The following is a 24,359-nucleotide window of genomic DNA, read 5'->3' on the forward strand; positions in this document are numbered from 1 at the left end:
AATTTCATATTTAATTATGGTAATATTTTTCCTAATTAATATTTTTTTATCTCTCTTCAGGAGATATATTATAAAATCCCAAAGAAAATATATAATAATTGTGAAAGAAAGAATGAAAATGTAAAAGGAAAAATAAGAGACTAAGATTATAGTATTTAAAATGATTATTGTGTAAAATTTTATAAATGATTCTTAAACAAGTTTTATAAAATGACAAATACTTGTTATTCAAAATTCTTTCAATTTAACGGATCTATCTATCAGACATTTACGGTAATGACCATTTGCATTCAAGGTTTCTCAAAATGAAATTTTTTTATAAGAACCATTTCAAAAAAAAAAAAAAAAAAACTCTAAAATCTCCATAAAATTTCTAAACACCGAAATTTTGAAATATCGCTGTTACCAAACAACCCTTTTTGTCTCTCAAGAACATTTGGTGTCCCGTGGCACTGACTGCAAACTCAACTCATTGTTGCCAAAGATAAGGAAGATAGAAGGAAAACAAGGATGGAAATGGTGTCTTTACATTCTTCTGATAAAACCCTAGTCAAACCCTTCTCTTTATCTTCATCTTCCCATGTTTTCTTTCCTAAATTCGTTCGATTGAAGCTCAACAGGACAAAGTTTTCTTTTCATGGCAATAATAGACTCAAAATTAGGGCTTCTTTGTCTTCGAATTCTGTTGTGTCCTCGTCTACTCCCGACAACGAGGATGCAGAGTCCTCGCAGCTGTTTGAGGTTGATCACCTAATTCAACCTTGCACTATCATGAATTTGACTGCTATGATATTCTGATTCTAGTTTTATTTATGGATTGAACTTGTGTTTTTTTATGTGTGTTCATGTTAAATTGATACATTGATTGAAATTTACAGTATGTTCTACCAATGCTACAACAGTGGGTTTAAAAATGTAGGAAATTCTGCAAGGATTGAGAGTAACTGGTTAATCAACTTGTTATATACTCTCTCCTTGCCTGAAAAAGAGATAAAGGTGTAATCCTACTCGTTTTCAACTATGAAAAAGTATATATATTCTCCAAAGGGTTAACATTTATCCAACCGTTACAAATTATACAACCATTTTTCAACCAGTTGAGTAGGTTACATGTAAGATTTTCAATATTTTGGCCCTAGAATGAAACATGGTTTCATATTTTGTCTAAAAATTGGGAAAAACTTGAAAATTCGTCACACAAAAGACCAATCTTTTGTTACTAGGTCTCTAGAGGTGTAATTACCAGTATAATAGAAGATGAAGACCACAAGAAAGTATGAATTGGTTGTATAGGAATAATTAAGCTATAAAAAACTTGTTTTTGCAGGGTTAGAAAGCTATACTTCAATTATTACCTAATAATAAAACTTTTCTTGATAAATTGTGTGTTTCAGAAGCTGAAGGATAGAGAGAAAGAGCGCATAAACAAGCTGGAGGAGCTTGATAGAAAAGCAAATACACAGTTAGAAAGACAGCTTGTTATGGCTTCAAATTGGAGCAGGACATTATTGACAATACAGCAAAAGTTAAAGGGAACAGAGTGGGACCCTGAAAATTCTCACAAGATCGAGTATAGTGAATTCTTAAGGCTCCTTAATTCAAATAATGTTCAATATATGGAGTACTCAAATTATGGGCAGACAGTATCAGGTTAAGTCTCATTGGTAATGATTGTTTTGGTACTTATCTCAACATGCCCTTAAACCCTAAACCCAAAATCCTAAACCCATGTTAGTTAATGCAATTCATTTCAAAAAGTTGAGGGCTTGTCAGGATGAAACAATAATCTTGGAAATCTTGGAATTGTAACTCTAGTATTTCAGATCATTTCCAAATAATACTGTGAATACAAATAATGTATTTTTGTATTAGAATTCTGACAAGTACTTTATATACGTATATGAACTTAGGATACTATAATAGACTAATCAATGCAAATACATTGCTATTTCTTGCATTTAACCCTTTACCATATATAGACCATAAAACCATACAATAGGAATCTTTGAGTTTTTATTTCAGCAAATAAGTTGCAAGATTGTTTTATTAATCGTTACTTCAATTTCCTAATGTTTCCTAAATCCTTGATTTTCCCTTTTTACAGTGATTCTACCACATTACAAGGATGGAGTATCAAAAAGCGAGTCAGAAAAAGATATAGTTTTCAAGAGACATATTGTTGATCGAATGCCTATTGACAGCTGGAATGATGTTTGGAAAAAGTTGCATCAACAACTTGTGAATGTTGATGTTGTTAATGTGAACAATATTCCTGCAGAGGTGTATTCGAGTGTTGCAACTATTGTTGTGTGGTCAATGCGACTTGCTCTTGCTATTGGATTATACGTGTGGATTGATAATATAATGAGGCCAATTTATGCAAAATTAATACCTTGTGATCTTGGAACCCCTCCTAAAAAGATTAAACAGCCTCTCAAAAACCAGGCACTTGGATCATTAGGCGAGAGTCGGTAAGTAAAATACTCACTTTTTTTTTTGGGCTGAATATATAAAAAATGATGTTAAAAAAGATTCAAGATTTGAAAAAATAATGAAGGCAAATTTGTAAAAAGGTTGGACTTAATGTGAAAAACCTCATTTCCCTTACTTTCTATATTAAGTCTGCATTAAGGGTGTGTTTCTTTTTTCCCATTATGTGCTAGATTGGATAAATGATATCTATATAAAGTAAGTTGTATGAACAAAGACTGTTTTCCTTTTTGGACTGAATGAACTGTCTTAACGAGAGTGAATGACCATTTTACCCTTTTGTCTCTAGAAATGATTAAATACTATAATGGATTAATAATATTTGTCTGAAGTAAGTACTGTGTGAACAAAGACTGTTTCTTTTTTGGACTTAATGAACACTTTGAATGAGAGTAAATTACCATCTTACCCTTTTTTCTAGAAATGAAGCTGAAGAAAAAATGATTGAGAAGCATTATATGGATTGAAATTGTAATTGACAATTCTTTTTTTGAAATACTTAAATAAATTATTTTTTATATGAGTAACGATACAAATGCAATTAACATTCAATCACATGATGATTAACAACTTACATTGAACATAATATTTAATAAGTTGAAATACAAATCTTGAATTCAAACATTTGTAGTATTCATCCTAGCAATGGTGTTGCAGTTAATTTGACAGAAACAGGTTTCTAATTTTTTTTTTTTTTTGTGCGACTCCCCAGGGCTAAGTTTATATCAGCAGAAGAAACAACTGGCGTATCCTTTGATGATTTTGCAGGACAGGAATATATAAAGAGGGAATTACAAGAAATTGTTAGGATATTAAAGAATGAGGAAGAGTTTCAAAATAAAGGCATATATTGTCCTAAAGGTGTCCTACTTCATGGCCCACCTGGAACTGGTAAAACCCTTCTAGCAAAAGCCATAGCTGGTGAAGCAGGTCTTCCTTTCTTTGCTGCAAATGGCACTGATTTTGTCGAGGTCAAATTCTTATCTTATCAACTTCATCACTTTTTTTTCTTTAATTAGGCTGCATTTGTTACACATGATGAGGGCATTTACGTCTTTTGCACCCCAAACACAATACAGTCTGTCTTGTCCTGTCATGTCAATATGTGATGTGATGTGAGGATAGTTTGTAATTATGGAAATTGTGTATGCACAGATGTTTGTAGGGGTAGCAGCATCTCGTGTGAAGGACCTTTTTTCAAGTTCAAGATCATTTGCTCCATCAATCATATTTATTGATGAGATAGATGCTATTGGTAGCAAACGTGGTGGGCCCGACATTGGTGGGGTATGTGAACAAATAACAATAACAATGCCTTCCTTCCTTATTTTAACCTACAAACTTCCTATTACATCATTGTACTTTTGATTTTTTTTTCTTATTAAGGCATTGTACTTTGAAATATCACCCAATCATAACATTCTACTTTTATCTTTTTTCTTACTAGGAGACATTATATTCTAAAAACTCTACCGAATTATCATGTCCACTTTCAATTTTTTTTCTTCGTATTAGGACATTATATTTTGTAAATTCCACCAAATTGTTACTTTTAATATATATATATTTTTCCGTATTGGGACGTTATAAATTATTATATATACTAATTTGAATTGAGAAATGACTAGTATACTTTTAAGTTTGAGACTTTGGTCACACGAGTTTCGTATGTTGGCAGGTTTAGTCCCTGTGGAGAAAATAACTGTCTTTTTAATTTACAGAAAAGGTCCCTGTGCAGATTTTTTTTACAGAAACAGTCCATGTGTTTAAGACTTTCGTATGTTGACAGGTTTGGTCCCTATGTAGAAAACAAATTACAAAAATTGTGCTTGTAAATTATAGAACAGGTCCCTGTGTAGATTTTTTTTTTTACAAAAACAGTCCATATGTTTAAAAAATTACAAAAATGGTCCCTGTCTAATAGAAAATTTACAGATTACGCCCCAGCACTAGTTCTAACCAATTGTCATGGCTATAATTTGGTAGATTTTTTAACATACACGTTGATGATAGGAAGAAATAAAAGTATGATTCTATAATAAACAAGTTTACAGAAGTACATTGCTATTTCTTGCAATTAACTTTATCCTATATACTTTAAAAGGGTGGTGCAGAAAGGGAACAAGGCCTTCTTCAAATATTAACAGAAATGGATGGATTCAAAGAGTCAACATCTCAAGTGTTAGTTATTGGAGCAACAAATAGGCTGGATATTCTTGATCCTGCCCTTTTGAGAAAAGGTCGTTTTGATAAAATAATAAGGGTTGGTTTGCCATCTCAAGATGGTAGATTGGCTATATTGAAGGTAACTTCCCCTAAAAGATTATCATTTTTGGAATCCAACTTTTTTAAATTTTACCTTTTGATGATTTTTATAAGTGTGGTTTATTAGGTGCATGCAAAAAACAAGTATTTTCGTTCTGAGGAGGAGAAGGATACGTTATTGTTGGAAATTGCAGAGAAAACAGAAGATTTTACTGGAGCAGAATTGCAGAATATACTGTAATTGATGCATTAGTGTTTTATTTTTTTTTTTCTTTTTCAGTTATGGTTTTATTTATAGAAGCTAATGATTAAGTTGACAGGAATGAAGCTGGTATTTTGACTGCTAGAAAGGATTTGGACTACATAGGGCGAGAAGAGCTTCTTGAGGCCTTGAAAAGGGTAAGGTGTCAGAAGTTGTGGTTTGCAGGATTCCATTTGATTTGGCCGGAATTGGAATTGAATTCCATTCCATTCTGGCGTTTGGTTGCAACGGAATGCGGAATTTATTTCTGTTGGAATTCACATAATCTTTTATCTGATGGATTTAAGCATTTCATCCTAAAACTCATGGAATTCAATACCACAAATTTCCTTGTTAAGAATACTCAAATATGGTTTTATTTTTTAAATATCTATTATTTTTTTAATCAAAAACTAGTTCTAAAGAATTTAATTTTGAAAAATAGCATTTCCATCTAATATGTAAAGTTTATTTATTTTTTTCACCTAAAAATATTTTTCTAAAAAATTGTAACAGAAATTTGATAGAAATGGTACTTTAAATAGTTTACAAGCATTTGAAATTTATTTTCCAATATGTATTTTATAAAACAAATAGCAATGAAGGGCAATTCTGTCATTTGTCATTATATACATTCCATATCCTTTGACAGATTTACAAACCAAACAGAATATACAAAAGGATGAAATGAAATTGAATTCCATTCCATTCCATTTCCTTCCAACCAAACACTCGATGGAATATGGATCATGGATTTAAACTCCATCATATTCAAATTCCTTTCACAAGATTCGATTCCATCCAAAAACATTCTGATTTCTGCAAACCAAACCCCTAATTGTTCACTTAACATCCTTGACTCAACATATTGCTCCCTATTCATGGTTTCTTTTTCAAAATTGCAGCAAAAAGGAACATTTGAAACAGGTCAAGAAGATAAAAGTGAAGTACCTGAAGAGCTTAGAATAAGGTTGGCATATAGAGAAGCAGCAGTTTCCATTCTGGCATGCTACTTTCCAGATCCCTATCGACCTTTCACAGGGGTAAATATGAATATAAAATATTTATATATATAAAAATTCTGTGATTGTGTAAAGTTGATTGGTAAATCTTGAAAATCTTCCAAAATGCATGCAGACAGATATCAATTCTGTTAAAAGCCAATCAAACCTTCAGTACGTAGAAGTTCCAGGGCGTGTGTTTAAAAGAAAGTCAGATTATGTGAACTCCATAGTCAGTGCCTGTGCTCGTATGTATATTCAATTTCCATTTTTTTTTAAGATAACTTTACTCATCTTTGTTTATTTATTTATTTATAGATTTTGACTTGTGTGATGTTTCGTTATGTTTATTTTTTCATTATAGCGAGAGTAATTGAAGAGGAGATGTTTGGATTAGACAATTTATGCTGGATATCTGCAAAAGCTACATTAGAAGCTTCTATGCTTGCTGAATTTTTAATTCTTCAAACTGGAATGACATCATTTGGGAAGGCGTATTACCGAAAGAATCATGATTTAGTACCAAATGTAAGTGTCATCTCTTCAATCATATCTTAGTTGAACATTTATAATGTTTATTTATTTATTTTTATTGTAAATGAATTATGTTGGATATTAAAAGCTCATATGAGAAATTATTCGATTCCTATAGGCTGACCAAACATGATCATGGAATGTAATGACTCATTCCATTGCTTGATTTATTCCATTCCATTCAACCGATTTAGTCTTGGTTTTAATTATTATATTTTTCGGTTTTAGTCTTTGTTTTTATGCATCAACTTTATTATTATAATTGATGTTCTGATAGTTGACTTATTTTCATAGCTTGCAGTAAAACTTGAAGCACTTAAGGATGAGTACATGCGTTTTGCCATGGAAAAATGTTATTCTGTCTTAAGAGAACATTATTCTGCTGTAGAAGAGATCACAGGTATGTTTTTTTTTTTTTTTTTTTTTTTTTTTTTGCTTTTTTATATGAAGTGGTTTGTTATAATTTTGATATATGGATAAAATATCGTGGAAGATAATTTATTAATCAAAACCCTCATGTTCACATCCATATTTGTGTATGAAATATGTGCATTAATGCAACATTAAGGTAGTCTTTGGAAGGTGTGGAATGATTCATTCCATCGGAATGGAAAAACCTGTTTCTTTTGCCTCATGGAATGGACCATTCCTGAAGGAATATTATTCCTTCCTTTTTGTTAATTTTTACACCTTAATGGGGGGTTGTATTTTTTTATTTTTTTTTCATTCCATCATGGAATAATGAAAATGACAATATAACCCACTTTGTTTACGTAATTTTTAATGGCACAAATCTTTTTTAAAGAATTTCATGATTTTTATTTAATTACAATTTATATTAAAATGTACCTAAAAACATAGTTTGTTATAATATTATGTGGGTTTTAATAAGATTTCATTATGTTAATTTTTCTATATCTCTAAATGAATAATTACTCAATTATAATTAAATAATATATCAAGTAGAGTTAAAACTATACATTAATTTTACTTATTAGATAAAATAATTCATATAAAAAATTCATTCCATTCCTAAAGGCCAGCCAAATTTAATCATAGAATGTAATGACTCATTCTAAAACCTTTTGCTTATTCCATTCCTTTGTCCATTTCCTTTCCATTCCATCCAACCAAACAGACTTGAAAGGTGCTGCATTTTCTATGTGGAACCCTCCATTTTGCTAACACAACTATTAAAAAAATTACAGATATTCTAATTGAGAAGGGAGAAATTGAAGCCGATGAAATTTGGAGTATATACAAGAATAGCCCTCGGATACCTCAGGTTATTTCCAAACTAGTCAACTCGATAATGTACATGTATATCTAGTTATCAGCTTCTTTTATTTTGCATTTCAATAAACGTAACATATTTTTATTACCTTGATACATCATTGATCATTCATCTAGTTTTTTCTTTTTTGAAATACCAAACGTTTAAATGTATACAATATCAGAATCCTTATCTTAAACATATACATCCCTAGTTAATTTTGGCTACTGAGGTAGATGTCTATAGGAGTAAATTTACATTTTTTTGTCCAACCCAAAAAGGTGGAACAATGGGGGATAGGGACACGCTCTTGATCTCTCATTTGTGAAAAAAAGACATAAATACCCTCCTCATCCCCATCATCGAAAATAGCCCTAGAAAGCTCATCTAGTCCTGTTCTTGTGTTTGTTACATGAGACAGTACTAAACTAGACAAGCTTTCTAGGGTTATTTTCGATGATGGGGATGAGGAGGGTATTTATGTCTTTTTTTCACAAATGAGATATCAAGAGTGTCCCTATACCCCCTTGTTCCACCTTTTTGGGTTGGACAAAAAAATGTAATTTTTACTCCCATTGACATCGGTCTCACTCCTAGTCCAATACACCCCAAACACAGTACAGTTTGTTATCTCATTCGTATCAAACGGGGCCCACTTGAACATTATGTCATACAATCTTACTTTTTTTTTTTTTTTTTTTTAATATTTATAATGATTCAGCCTCGTGTGACCCCTGTTGATGAATATGGTGCACTGATATATGCTGGAAGGTGGGGAATCCATGGTGCTTCACTTCCAGGTAGGGTCACATTTGCACCTGGAAATGTTGGATTTGCAACTTTTGGTGCTCCTAGACCAATGGAGGTTAGTGCCAAGTCTATATAGATATAATTTTAAATTCTAAGTTTTAACCATGCATTTTTTTTAATAATAAAAAATGGTTGCACTTTTGTTGTGTGTAGACTCAAATTATTAGTGATGATACATGGAAGCTAGTGGACAAAATTTGGGACACGAAGGTTGAGGAAATTAGAGAAGGGGCAAAAAGGGAAATTGAAGCAGAAAATGAGAAGCCACAGGTTTTGATGGCAAGCCATTTTCTATGATTCTTGTTGCCTCTTTGGTGGTGAGTGTGTCTACTTGTTGGTAAATATATAGTTTCTAAAAACTAAAAAGCACTAAATGTTGCTAGGCAATTAAAGGGCTTCATTTTTTAATGGACAAAATACAGAAAAGGCGCTTGTATTTTGAATACAGTATTTTTTTTAATAAAGTAACATTGGATACAATCTAAAAATGTGTTCACTTGATTTTTTTGGCAGCAAATTACAACTTATGTGGAATCTAGATGCATTCATTTTCTTGATCATAGATCCATTCACTCCAAAGATTTACTGGATCTTGATTTCATGGGTCATTGGAAGATCATGTTATCACACACTAAAAAAAAACTTGATTGCATGCAACCATGGAGCATGAAGATGTTCTCAGATATAATTACAGTGAAAATGTATCAGTTTGTAAGAGGCCTAAGTTTATTCCAAGGGCATAAATGGGATTTCACATCTGTTTTGGATGGTAGCGGTAGAAAAAGGTTATGTAGTGCTAGTATGCAAATCACAGGGAGAGCTTGTATCTATATATATATAGTGAAATATGCTTGCCACACTTTTTGGAGGATAATATTTGCTTTGTTTTTTCTTAGGTTCATGTCTTTTGAGGGTGATAATAGATCGAATAAAAAAGAAATGAAAATTAAGGATTTTTAAAGACTATAGAAATCATATTGTATTATATTTCATATTAAAGATTAAAGATTATATATATATATATATTTCTAAATGACATACTTAAATGATTGATTATACATTAAAAGTTTAAATAAACCAAACGAATTACAAGAATTCATTAAAATTCTGTTTTTTAAAATTTTAAAAGAAGACAAATTTGAAATAAAAAAATAACACTTCAGGTTCAAAATTGGTGAAGAAAATCCCGTAACAAGAACCAGTTGTTTGACCCAGTTTGGTTGTGCGTGTGTATGTGGCAAGGTCAAGTGATAAGTGTTTGTCAAAGTGTCATTTGGCATAAGTAGAGCAGTCGATGCAGGCCTTAGCGTTTTTTCTTCTATTTCTTGTCAAAATAGTCAACTGAACACCCAACTCAGAAATATATATATATATATATATATATATATATATATATATATATATATATATATATATATATATATATATATATATATATATATATATATATATATATATCACACCATGAATCTATATTGACAACCTCTATTGATATGGGTAAGGCAGGTAGATGGATCAAAAACTTGTTAGGCAAAAAGGAGGAGAAAATCAACAAGAAAGAAGGTGGCCCCACATCTCCACCATGCACCACCGCCATTATTCCAGCAACTCCATCACCTTCTCACCGGAGGAGATGGAGCTTTAGGAAATCAAATAACAAAGAAATAGTAGTCAATCACAAGAGTTGCCGATCATTTGACTCCATCATCACCTCCCAGTTAGTTTCACAAGCTTTGTTCGACTATGCGATTCAGCAGCAAAACTACACCACCATGTTGGTGGTGCCGCCTCCCAAAGCCGCCACATATGGACTCCCTCGTGTGGTTTTAGCTGCAGCTGCAACAAGAATTCAAGCGGCTTTCCGTTCATATTTGGTACCCCCCCCCCTTTTTTTACTATCTTCACAAAAACAGGTAGTTCGGGTCAAAGCAGATTGGTAGATGTAGTCAGAGTTTCATTTCCAATGTAGATTGGGCTTTTAAATTTTAAGTCACCTGACTATGATTTATATCTCATATGATACTTTTGGGAGGGTGTTTTATGGGCCAGTTTAGAAGTTGCTAAAAGAATAACCTTTTTCCAGGATCTTCTTGTTATAAAGTATTTATTTAGGACATCCTTAATGAATCTAACATTGGTTGTACGTAGGCACGAAGGGCGTTGTGTGCTTTACGTGGATTAGTGAAGCTACAAGCTTTGGTGAGGGGACACTTGGTGCGTAAGCGAACCACAACCATGGTTAGATGCATGAAGGCACTTGTCTCTATTCAAGTTAGAGCTCGATATCAAAGAATTCAAATGGTTGAGGATGTGGAATCACAATCCCATCTTCATGCCACAAGTAGAAGAGGATTTGTGATAGCTCATGAACGTCGTCTCAGTGCACCACAATTCGTAAACTCTCATTCTTATTATAGCAATGTCATCTAAATACAAAATCAATTTCAAAAGCTATAACATGTTAAAATTTTCAATGAGTTACAAAACTACAACTATGTGTACAAAGTTGCTCTATAAGGCATAAAATTTGACCACATCTGTATTTTGACCGACGGTTGTAAAAAAGGATAGGGCAAATTCAATTAGCTACATAATATACTAATTACTAAGAAATATTGTATTATTTCTTTAGGATCACAATGACAATATCGGACAATTCGAAAGCAAGACAAGCGGCTTTATAACTTATCGACAGTCATCACGCAGATTCTCAATAGATTCATTGCCATGGAAACAAGAAAATTCACCCAGACTGCAAAATAAGCCAGTAAACGCGGCTTATTCTACAGTGTCACAAATGGGATCACAATCACATCACGATGAACCCAATTACATGACCCGAACAAAGTCTTCAAGAGCAAAAACACGGTCACAAAGCGAACCAAGACAACGACCCACAAAACAAAAACGCGAAAATAGACAAAATTCATCATCAAATGAAGCTCTTGGTTCAAAGGTGGTTCGAACCCACAACCATCAAAAGGTGCACTCGGGTTGTGTGGCTAAGGCTCATCGGTCATCAAAATCGATCAATGATTCTGAATTCGACTCAGCAAGTACTTGTACTAATGGCTCATCTTATTGTATAACTCAGGTTAGTACATCAAACATCTGGGCACAATTTCTTTAATTTTCATCATCTTTTCCACTAGCGGAAAATTTGTACAGCAATGAATATAGCTATGGATTCATTCTGTTGCAAATTTACCATAACCATTGATTAGTGACAGAATTTGTATTAAAAAACTAAGCGACCAACTGTTGCTAATTTTAACCAAAGTTGCTAATGTCTATTTCTGTCGCTAAAGCTAAACCTATCGCTTATTATGCTATTAACCTGTTATGTACGTACATATTATATACTAGTTGTGAGACCTATGTATTACATCGGTTAATTTAATTTTTTTTTAAATATAATGGTCAAAATATTTGACAATTTTGAATTTATAAGAAAATAAGAAAAATAATGAATTATTATAATTGAAATGTTTTTTATCTTTTAAATTTAAACAAATAATTTAAATAAAAAAAAGAAAAAGAAAATAATGAGTTTTAATTTGAGAATTTTGAAATTAAAAGGTAAGTTCATTAATGAAATTGATATCCATTTATTATTATATTTATTGCAATTATTACAATAAAATATTATGTTGAATTTAATAAACTATAATACTCATAAAATTACATGTGAAAAAAAAATATTTCGAAATAACCACAAAATGACATTGCAAATTGAATGAGAGTGTGACATGTGACAAAAAAATATTTATTTATTAGAATAGATGTATGCACGAGACTCAATACACATACTGATATAATATATAAATACAAATACACAATATACATATACACAAACTTATATAGACACACATATGCATGCATGATAGACTTACAAATACATTGTCCCTGAGAAGAGAGCCTATTGGTTAAAGTGAGAAATTAAATAAAAGAAGTTCACCATTCAAAACTTGACAAGCCTAAAATATTGTTAGTGCTATGGGATTTTTACTATATATGATGGGCCTTGGGATAGGTTAGTTTTCCCTTTCCTGCTCTTTTAGTTTTTCAAATACATGTATATACGTATAATACACACACACACAAATATATATATATATATATATATATATATATATATATATATATATATATATATATATAGAGAGAGAGAGAGAGAGAGAGAGAGAGAGAGAGAGAGAGAGAGAGAGAGAGAGAGAGAGAGAGAGATGCACAACAGAACAAATAACTCTGGAAAAAAGACATAGGAATTATACGGTTAAAATGCCTCATGGCTAAGTCCAAAAGTTTCTTCTTGGGACTAAAAATACCATATGAATCCACGTATGCATACAATTTTGTTATTTTTCTACACTCTAACAAGGATATTTGCCACAGATGACTGAAAATCTCTATTAGCAACAAGCCATATGCATGAAAGCTTAGCACCAAGTGAATCAACAAGGAGTTAATAGCCGACACATTTTCATGACAAACAGTCAATCGTCATGTCTGCTAGATCTAATTTGGGACAAGACAGGGTGAAAGAGAAAAAAAGTATTAAGATGATAGTTGTTATTGATGATTTATGTAACATTGTAAGGAAACAAGAAATATTTTTGTAATAATATTCAGCCCCTGAAAACATAATTCGCTCTTTATCTTTATTAAAAATAATAATACAATCAAGAACATGTTTTAGAAACTGAGATAATGCACAACACTCGAAAACCTTTTAAAATTTACAGTGATGGCAAAGCTTGCTCCTTGAGTGAATCTTGAACTGCTTTCAAGACAGCTGGCATAAGTTTGCGATTGGTAACAATGATACCTGTGTCCAGATCAAGATACCTTCCTTTTGAAAAGTCTAAAGGCTTTCCGGAAGCATCCGAGGCAACACCTCCAGCTTCTGCAATAAACTCATCAATTTTTTTTATAAGAAATAGCAACATACTTTCATTGATTTGTTTGTTATAGCATCATGCTTTCATTCCTTAATTCTACCTAAATATAGCAATGTCATCAATATTCACTGCTATTACAATGGCCTAATAAAAAAAACCTAAAGTACAATGCTATAAGTTTATAAAGTATAATACCTTAATACGGTTTTTTTTTTTCTTTTTCTGAAAGTTACAATTATAGCAACATACAATGCCTTAGAAGGAAAAGTGAGATAGACAAAGAAAAATTGATAGTCAAACAAGTTGGAGTGAAGTGGCCAAAAAGTAGGGTGATATGCAAGAAATAACAATGTACTTTCATTTACATGTTTATTATAGAATCCTACCTTTATTTTTTTTTTTATTTATTTATTTATTTTTTTTTGTTACAATATTATACTTTGAAAAATCTACTCAATTATAGCAATTGCTATATTTGGTATAGGGGGTTTTGGCACTATAACACAACAAAGTTTGGAGAATTTACACATTTAGTCACTCAAATATTTTTTGTGTTCAATTGGTCCTTAACGTCAGGAAATAATGACTAATTACGAGTTTGGGGGAAATTGTATCCGGTTTACGGGTGACATGTTGACGTGGCTTGACATACCTATATGGGGTTTTTGACACTATAGCACAACAAAGTTTGAGGAATTTACACATTTAGTCACTTAAGTAACCGATTGTTCCGGTATCAGGTCATATAATGGTGTAATTGATATGTAAAATTCATCTTTAATGATTTATTCAACACAAAAAATACTTGAATAACTAAATGTGTAAATTCGGCAAACTTTGTTGTGTTATAGTACCAAAAAACTGGGTATAGGTGTATAATCTCAAAGTACAATGCCTTAATAAGAAAAGATAACACAAAAACTGAAAGAAGTGGAATGTACTTGTAACAACAATATATCCAACACAATGGTCCAATATCTTTTCACGATATCCTTTATTCGGAAACCTTAAATATATCGCATTGTCTCCTCTTTATATAACTCCATATTTTGCCTGACTGTCAGTTCTAATAGGTGGCGCTTTAACCCCTAGTTTCTGCAAAAAACTAAATAAATAAATAATAATCATTTATTAGTCTCAAAATATGAGTATCAAAATATGTATTTGTTACAAATTGCTATTATCAATACATAAATGTAAGTATGTTGTTGATAGTTTCATTTTATTTACTTCTTTTTATAGTTTATTTTAGCATATTTCATCCATAATCTAGTTAATTTTCATGCATATTTTCCTTTTTGTTATTTTATGACTATTTCGGGCACTTTCTAGTTTCGTGAGCTTTATTGCAGATTTCATGGAGACTAGTGGAGCGGGAATGTTCGGGACGTATGGAAAGCGATGAGAATTGGTGGAAAACAAGGATCTTAGGCTTGATGGGTGGTGGAGATGATGCATGGAGCGAGCTTGATGATTATTTGAAGGCTTGGAGAGAAATAAACATTTAAATTTGCAAGATGCGGGAGTATATTCAAGCATGCATAGATTATTAATCGGGCGAGTTTGCGAGCTATGAATCATTTGGAGAAGCCAAATTGGGCTTAAATTGAAGAAAACTTGAAGAAAAATGGGCTAGGAGCTGATTGGGCTCGCACTGGGCCAAGTGGGCTAAGCTATGGAGGCCCAAAACCTCAAAGATGCTACATTCAGGGACCACCCACGCAACCCACCTGCGCAACAGCACGCGGGTCGCGCAACCTCCTGCAGGGGTAATTTCGGAAATCCATTTGGAAGGCTATTTGAGGAAGGTTGGTGCCCATCTTTTGGAGACTCTTGGACATCCGATTTTTGGAGATTCTCTCTGGAGTTTTGAAGACTTTTGAAGGCCAAGAACACTTGAAGAACTTCATATTTTTACCTCTTGATTCTTGCTTAATGTTAGGTACAATTTTCTCTAACTTTGTTTCTTTGAGTTTAGCCATGCTTGGCTAAACTAATCTTGGTTGACTTTTGGTTAATCCTTTGAACTTTTGTTGAATGTTGAAGAATCCATGAACATGTTCTTAAATCTTTATGGGAATGTTTTGTGTTTTAACATCTTATCACTACTTGTATGTTTTAGTTCATGGGTTTAAATGTGTTTGTGGTGATTAGTTGGCTAATTTCTTGATTAAGTAAAGGATCCTCAAATTAGCAAGCAACAAATGATTTTTGTGTTGTTTTTGCTTCACACAATCATAAAAACATTTCCTCCAACATGGTGGTGAAAGCATTTGACCCCTCTTGGATTTGGTGACTTTTTGGTTCTTAATGCTAGTTGACTTTCACTAATTACATGCTATTTGGAATTAGTGACTTTGACTAAGGAAATTGTTATGAGCTTCTCTAGCCATTTCAACAATTAAGAAAAGTCTAGGTAATCTCAAGCTCCTTGGATTACTATAGCCAAATTAAGGATTTAAATCAAAGTATTGCACCATTGGATTCTAATGATATGTTCATCAAAAGTCAAAGTGAGGAAACTTTAAGTCAACCATCTCTCCCTTATTGATTTTACATCAAACTCTTATTTTTGTTGCATTTGTCTATTTAAATCATAGTTAATTCTAGTTTGTTTCAAGTATTTCAAAACACCAAAATCCCCCATTTTATTTTTATTGTCATTTTACAAGTATTTTTACAAAGAGATTTTTCATAGAGTTATAAATTGAACCAATCTCCGTGGATTCGATCCCTTTACCACTATACACTATTTTAGTGTGTAATATTTAGGGTTATTATTTGTGTTGGCCTCGACAACCACCAGTTGTTATTATGAGTATAATAGGTGGCGCTTTAACCCCTATAATCATTTACTGTCAGTTCTAATAGGTGGCGCTTTAACCCCTAGTTTTTGCAAAAAACTAAATAAATAAATAATAATCATTTATTAGTCTCAAAATATGAGTATCAAAATATGTATTTGTTACAAATTGCTATTATCAATACATAAATGTAAGTATGTTGTTATTATGAGTATAATAGTTACATTTTACAAGTTTTTGGCTATATATTGCTATTTTTGATAAAATATGTAATCATGTTGCTAGTAAGTGTAAAGAAATATAAAGTACATCAGCTTTATTAGTAAAAAAGAGTAAAGTACATTGCCTATTTCATGCAATTTGCTCAAATATAATTTTACACTTCAGTAAGAGGGGGAAAATAATATATTTTTCCCTTTTCAAATAAACAAGTTTACCTTTGCTATAGAACCGGATAAGCTATGAGAAGAATGATCAGCTTCATATGATTCAAAAGAGGAAGCTTCTTCGGGATTTTCTTTGTCGCTAACATGCACCTAAGGGTTTGTAAACACTTATATTTCTGGAATATATTTCTTGCTTTGATAGAGAGGTTAAAGCCTCTATATATACACAAACTATATACTATGAAAGGAAATCAAGATAAAGTTACTAAGAAAGAACCAAAAACCCTATTCCACATATATACATTTTAATATGGGTAAACAAAAGGTCACAAGGGAAAATTTGTAAAAAAGTTAAGACTTCATCGGAAAAGCCTCATTTCACCGATTTCCTCTAATTAATCTTTCTTCTTACATTTGAAACATAAACACTCATATATAGCTTACCAAGTTAAGTTTTTTCCCCATTAAATTCATGGCATTTTTCCAGATATAGACATTTTTTGGGGTTAAATTCCAAAAATTAGACATAAAAAACCGCATTTTCACATATAAACATGGATTCCGCAGATCCACTATAACATCTAATTTCGGGATGTTTTATATTTCAGGATTGTGGACTGTAATTCGATCATGTAAAGGATTTGGGCTTCAAGGGAATAAATTTTAGACATTATCGGATGTTGATAATGTTGGTTAGTGAGTAAAGCCCTCGAATTATGCTTTAAAGCAAAAGGGTAAAATGGGAAAGTGATATTTTGGGCTTCTTTCATGGATTATGGTTTTACTCAGACATGTATTAAGAAAAAAACAATTATATAGGGTTATGGGGCTTGGAAATACCTTCTCATGCATATAAAAATCACTGAAAATGGAGTTGAAATGAATAAGTTATGACTGTTTTACTCAGGCATGTATTGAGTCAAAAGTAATGCACTATTTCGAATCGTTTCCCATTTAGGAGTCGAGATCAAGAATTAGGTATTAGAGGGCTTGGGATCCTTGAAGAATTGATATTTGGACTCATTTGGGGGTAGATGACGTAATTTGGATGATCTATGTGTTCAGTTTGTGTTTTGGAGCCAAGGGTATTTCGGTAATTTGTCAGCTTAAGATTTTATGGAAACTAGAGGCTTGTTCAGGAAATTGCAAGGCTAGTATGAGCTGATTAAAGTGTAGAGCTCCCCATTACTTTTATGGATATATGGATCATCGGAATCGGATTTATAACGAGGAAGTTACAACCTTCAGAACGTGTTAGAGTTTAAGGGGAAACCCTAGTATGCGGGGAGTACTTAGGGAGTACATGGGACGTACTGATGCGAATGGTGTTATGCTAGGTGTAATTTTGTGTATGTTTAGCGTACTGTAAGGGTCAGAACGGGGATGCAAGACCTCGTACGCTGGGTGTACGAGGGTTAAAGGGAAAACCCTAATTTGGAAGTTGTACCCTATATAAACTCATTAAGTCATTAGGGTTGGCCGCTTTACCAGCCTCCAAGTCCCCAAAACCCTAAAAATCGTCTCTAAGCCTCTATGGTTGTGATTTTGAGCTAATGATGTGCATTTTGGTGTTTTTGGGTCATTTCCAAGTTGTAACGTCCCGAAAAATCATGACATAAATTTTTTTGTTTTTAGATTAATAAATCATTAATACAAACGATTTCCATAAAACCAATGTAATTCAGAGCTAACAAACCATTATCAAATTAGAGTAAATCACGGAATGTGAAAACTTATGGTTTGTGCTCTGCTATCATCTCGAGCTCTTACAATTGAAACCGAAGTACCTGAAACATAGAGTGAAAACCGTAAGCACAAAACTTAGTGAGTTCCCCAAAATACCACATAACATACAATCGACATAATATCATGCGACATACATATAGTTGCCATGGGCTTCTCCCATGGTCTTTACCTGGACTGCCATAGGCTCCCCATGGTCTTTACCTGGATTGCCATGGGATCCCCCCATGGTCTGATATCCAAGTGCCATAGGCTCCCACCATGGTCTTCCATGAAAGCATCACAGAGACAACTAGCATTCAACATAACAAGTAATGGGCCGACATTGGTGCTTTCGACCCATGGATACAATGAGAAGACTCACCTCGATCCGATGCAAATCAGATAACACTCGGCTGCCGAACCGAAAATCCCACACTAACAGCAAAAAAATTCCAATTAATAATTATGCCATAATCCATTAACCGCGGTCTCAACTTATAAGTCCCACTCCTAGGGTAAAAGACAATTTTACCCTTTCCTTAATGGGCCCAACCTAAACTTGGCCCAAGGCCCACTAATGGCCCATCAACACAACTCAAGGCCCAATCTATACCTAAGGCCCACTCAAAGTATTGAGGCCTAACTAGAGCCCAACCAACTAATTCATAGCCCAAGAAAACAATCCAGACCAGTCAAAGCCCATTCTAAGAGTCTAAGTCCAAAAGGCCCAATTCCCATCTGATTAGACGTACGTACGACATACATGGCTAGTACATACGGGGTACGTCGCTGGTCCAAAAATGGGTATCATAGGTAGAACGCACGATGTTCCCCAGTGGTACGCACAACGTTCACGACGACCACCCAAAAGTCATTCTATTGACTTAATCCTTTAGGCTAAACGTCCAAAATCTCAAAATAGCTAAATATAAGTGACTTGATCCATAAAGTCGAAGGCTTTAAGCCTTTTCATGGCTTAATGAATCCCAATCACCAAAGATGAACTCCAAAAGGTCAAAATCACTCCAAAAATGACTTAAAACTTCTTAATACCTTAAGACCTTAGTCCAAAAGTCCAGATCTAATTTCAAAGGACTTCTTAAGTCATAAAGTTTCCAACTTTATGACTTAGCATAACTCAATGGGACCCAAATCAAAACCCTAAGTCCCAAACTTCATCAAATGACTACCAGATCATGCATGGAAGGTTTATACCCATCAAGAACCAAACTTTATGACTCCATAACCTCAACAAGGACCAAATATGCAGCTTAAAGGTTCTGGAGTAACTTCTACTCATAAGAACCACCTCAAAGGGACCAAAACCATAACAAAATACCACTTAGCTAGATCTACATGAAAGAGTTGTCGAGGTTGAGACTTTATACCTCCAGAGGTAGATCTAGGTGCACAAAGCATGGATCCAAAAGCTCTAAGTCAAGCAATGACTCTTCAAGAAGTTCCTTCTTCCCCCTCAAGCACCAAAAATACTCATAAATCACTTTAAAGCTCAATAATCACTCAAATGGAGGCTAGGGTTTCGCTATTAGGGTTAGAGAGGATGGAGGCTAAAGGAAATGAGGGTTGGAGGTGAGTTAAGGTCTTTAAATAGGGTCCAAGACCCTAAATTAGGGTTTTAATTTGGCATGAAAAACGTAGTGCTTTCCCTTGGGGAACGCATGGAGTTCCTAAATGCTCCCGCGTCCAAATTCCCACGTACGCCATGCGTACCCGGTTTGGTCCAAACCCTTCTAACTTCAAATGATCATAAATTTTGCATCCCTTATCCGTTTTCGATGTTCTTTATATCCACAGAAAGGTAATGAGAAGCCCCACACTTCTATAAACTTTATTTAGTTTGAAAGCCAATTAAAATTAAATCCAAAATTCATAAAATGTTCGAACCAATGCCTTTACCAATACTCTTGGGCTCCAAAACACAAACCGAATACCCGGATCATCCAAACTACATCATCCACCTCCAAATGAGCCCAAACTCAATTATTAAAGTGTTTTAAGTTTGCTAATACCCACTCCTTTATCATCACCCTACAATGGGAAACGATTCGAAACAGGGCGTTACACAAGAATATGGATTTTGGTGCAAGGTTGGGAATCATGAAGAGCTTGTGGATCGTGATTATGTTTTGCACTTCCAACTTGTTTGAGGTAAAAAGCTTTGATCTTGTTCATTGTTGGCTTAGATCTAATTTGTATGAGTTTTGGTTCATTTTGGTCCTAAGAATGAGATCTAGTGGTTAATACAACTCCTGGAGCTTAGAGTTGCCACTCTTGGTGTTTTTATGGTCCTAGATTCATAAAGTTGGCACCTTTAAGGCTTAGAATCCCCCATGATTGAGTTTGAGTTCATTTAATTGAGGTAGACTGTTATGATTCGAGATTGGGTTCTTTTAGGGCATGCAAAGTCACCAAGTCAGTGACTTTATGGTTCTAGACATTTTTTAAGAAGTAGATCTATGGTTTGGACTCCTGGTCTTGAGAATTAAGTGCTTAATGGAGTTTTTGGCTTAATGGATGAGTATGCTGGGCATACAAGTCTGTATACGCAGCGTACAAGACAAATTGCATGTATGCTTAGCGTACTGCCGAGTACGCCCCACTTACTCAGTCAGGAGAGTTTTGGATTCTGGACTTCGTGTTGGGCTTCCTTTTGGGGCTTGGGTGTTTGAGTCTTAATGGACCATCTGAGTATAAGTGTCTTGGACTAGGAATATTGGTTGGGCTTTAGGGTAAGGCCCATGTAAGGGGTTTGGGCCCAATTTGGAAAATTAGGCCATATTTGGGCCTAGGTTGGTAATTTGGATTTTAGGCCTTTTAAGTTGTGATTTTTGGTCATAGTCTTGGACCAAGCTGGCTTAGGGGTAAAATGGTCTTTTTACCCCAAATATGGATTTATGGTTATGGTTTGGAATCCAATTGTTAATTGGGTGTTGTTTTGATATTGACAGTTTGGGGACTCTGTCAGCCAGCAACCAGGGATTGTCTTTGTGTTCGGCAATGCGAGGTGAGTCTCCTCACTGGATTTAGTGGGTTGAAGGCATTAATGTTGGCCCATGGTTTTATGTTAGGATGTTAGATGTCTGTTCGACCCTTGCATGTGTTATTTGATGATATGTTTACCGGGAAAGGGCCCAATGTCAGGCGGGGCCTGATGAGGATATTGTATGTTAGTTATCAATATGTGTTTTTATGATTATTGGATGAGGCCCGATTCCAGGAGGGGCTCGATGAATGTATGGGATGCTATAGTATTTGTGATTATTACATGTGCTAGTAAGGTTATATGTTTATATGATTATGTGTGTATCGGGTGGGGCCCAATGTCTGGCGGGGCCTGGTGATTGACAAATCTATAATCCGAGCAGGGCTCGATGTAGAACACACACTACGTTGAGGGTGGGGGCCCAACGTAGGAATTCATGTAGATCCTTGTTACCCTTCGGAGTCAGTAAACCCTAAAATCGTTTGAGCTTCCATTGTTGAAGAGATTTGAGCTTTAGAGGAGGAATATAGAGAAGGAAGCTTGTAGATCAAGAGGCTAGTATCAAGGAATTCGTGTAGATCCAAAATCTAATTCATCTTGGGCACATTCTAGAGGTAACAAGTCGCTGCTTTGAGATCTTTCCTTCTAGAACTATTCTTGGATGATGATTTGGGGCTATTTAGCATGTTTGAGATCCATCTCGGGTTTTGGGACTAGATCTGGGGTTGCAACTTTAGATCTAGACTTGCCTTGGTCTAGGAAATCATAAAGCATCAGCCCTTGGTTTGGTTGTGAAGCATTCTTGTCTTAAACCCTAGCCCTAGCTTGTTTTGGGCCAATAGCACCTTATACTCACGTAAAGTTGGTAGCTTTACGTGAGAGTCATGCCCTAGGAGGATGGATCTAAAGTATGGAGACTCTGCATGGCTCAAAAAGTGAATGTATGGATGAAGGACCGAAGAGAATCGGCGAGTCGCATGAGTTGACTCGGTGAGTCACATGAGTTGACTCGGCGAGTCATATGATGATGGGCATGGACTCGACGAGTTGGATGAAAAACTCGGCGAGTCTGATGAAGATTTCCGTGGACTCGGCAAGTCATAGCGCAGAACCCCCAACCTCTTTTGGTTAAGACTCAGATTAGTGAGTTGAGTGGAGACTCAGTGAGTTGGTCAGGATAAGACTCAGAGATTGATGGGCTCGATGAGTCATGGGGTGACTCGGAGAGTCGAGTCGTGATATGACAGTTTTCTGAGTTTAAGAACTTGGCGAGTCAATGGGTTGACTCGTCGAGTAGGGTCAATCAGGAAGGTTGACTTTGGCCAAGGACTTTGACTCTGACCCGTTTGATCTTCAAGGGTATTATGGTAATTTGGATATTTATGTCAATGGACCATTGATGGTTATAGGTGTTGGAGCCTTGGGCAGTTCTTCGGGATTATGCTTTCGTGGTTCGGTTTGGCAGTTGCAAGGTGAGTTATCCTCACTATATCGACAAGGTCTAAGGCACCAAGGCCGGCCCTTTATCGGATTCGTATCCGGGTATTTGCTTGATATGTTTATTGATATACTAGATCTGCATCCTGATAGTTAGGATGGTATTATGTTAGTGACCTGGTTTAGGTTGGTATCCAAGTATATAGGATGAAGTTATGTTAGTGACCTAGTTTAGGTCGGTATCCTGGTATATAGAATGAAGTTATGTTAGTGACCTGGTTTAGGTCGGTATCCTGGTATATAGGATGAAGTTATGTTAGTGACCTGATTTAGGTCGGTATCCTGGTATATAGGACGATGTTATGTTAGTGACCCGGTTTAGGTCGATATCCTGGTATATAGGATGATGTTATGATAGTGATCGGTTAGGTCGGTATCCTAGTTAGGATGTTGCTATGATATATGATCTGCTAGATTGGTTGTTTGTCTATGGATTGTTATGTGATTATCTGTTATATGTGCACATGGTTGTTTGATTGGGGTTTGGGTTGAGGCGGGTCCTGCTTTGTGCTGTAGGCCAACATACCCAGGTTGGACCGGATAGACTGCAGACCCGTAAGCGTACATTGTCAGGCCGAAGGCCCAACGAGCGGTTCGGATAGACTGAAGGCCCGAGAGGGCGGTCCAGACGTGCCGAGGCTCAGAGAGTGGAACAGACAGACTGAAGGCCCGGTGCGGGCGGTCTAGTCGTATTGTAGACTTAGGGAGTGGACCAGGTGGATTGAAGGCCCGATGCGGGCGGACCAGCTACATTGCAGACTCGAGATGCATGGCTGTTCTATATTTGTTAATATGATATGATTACGGTTATACGAGATTGGTATTTTGGGGGTAACTCACTAAGCTTTTGGGCTTACAGTTTCAGTTTATGGTTTCAGGTTTAGCGGATGGCCGCGGGAAGGCGAATGTGTGACCGTACACTTCCTCGATTGATGATTTTGATTTCTGGGAACTCTGATGTTTAATCTATTTTGAAAACAAATTGTAATGATTGAATGGTTTTAAATGACTTAAAAAGTTTTAAATTTGCTCGAATTTTATGGGCGTTACAAGTTGGTATCAGAGCCTTGGTTTGAGTGAATTGGAGGAACACTCGTGTGAATCTAGTGTCAAATCAGGGAAAGGTTTTCAAACCGATTTCAAATGGTTTTCAAAATACAGAATAGGATGCGAAGTGTACGATCAGCTGGATCCAGTAAGTAGACCCCAAAATACCGTAGAGTTATCTATTGTGATATGTTAGAACAACATGCTAGTACTAGGCTAGGGATCTTCAGGAATTGCATGACAGGATTGTCTGATTGTATGATGCCTGTTAGCCTAGGGTTTTCCTTATATGAGATTGACATCATTACTGTAGTTACTTGTGTATGCATCATAACTGTATATAATTAAGATCTTATAGCCTGAGAATGTTTGATCTGGCCT

At 34.7% G+C, this 24,359-nt stretch overlaps 2 protein-coding genes across 2 annotated transcripts; both read left to right on the plus strand.

The window, feature by feature from the left end:
* The first annotated feature begins 396 nt into the window (after window positions 1–396).
* LOC111919888 (probable inactive ATP-dependent zinc metalloprotease FTSHI 4, chloroplastic) lies at window positions 397–9,488 on the plus strand. The gene is made up of 16 exons (XM_023915447.3): window positions 397–741; window positions 1,395–1,650; window positions 2,105–2,471; window positions 3,203–3,461; window positions 3,646–3,777; window positions 4,595–4,795; window positions 4,883–4,992; window positions 5,076–5,154; window positions 5,902–6,039; window positions 6,134–6,245; window positions 6,362–6,525; window positions 6,826–6,931; window positions 7,740–7,816; window positions 8,526–8,669; window positions 8,768–8,931; window positions 9,128–9,488. Exons 1-15 carry the CDS (start codon window positions 511–513, stop codon window positions 8,909–8,911), a joined length of 2,520 nt encoding a protein of 839 aa, XP_023771215.2. The 5' UTR covers window positions 397–510; the 3' UTR covers window positions 8,912–8,931; window positions 9,128–9,488.
* Window positions 9,489–10,107: 619 nt separating this feature from the next.
* On the plus strand, window positions 10,108–13,552 carry LOC111919884 (protein IQ-DOMAIN 19). The gene is made up of 4 exons (XM_023915440.3): window positions 10,108–10,488; window positions 10,763–11,008; window positions 11,247–11,708; window positions 13,010–13,552. Exons 1-4 carry the CDS (start codon window positions 10,108–10,110, stop codon window positions 13,028–13,030), a joined length of 1,110 nt encoding a protein of 369 aa, XP_023771208.2. The 3' UTR covers window positions 13,031–13,552.
* Window positions 13,553–24,359: the final 10,807 nt, after the last annotated feature.

Source organism: Lactuca sativa, chromosome 4 (assembly GCF_002870075.4).
Source record: "Lactuca sativa cultivar Salinas chromosome 4, Lsat_Salinas_v11, whole genome shotgun sequence".
Lineage (NCBI taxonomy): Eukaryota > Viridiplantae > Streptophyta > Magnoliopsida > Asterales > Asteraceae > Lactuca > Lactuca sativa.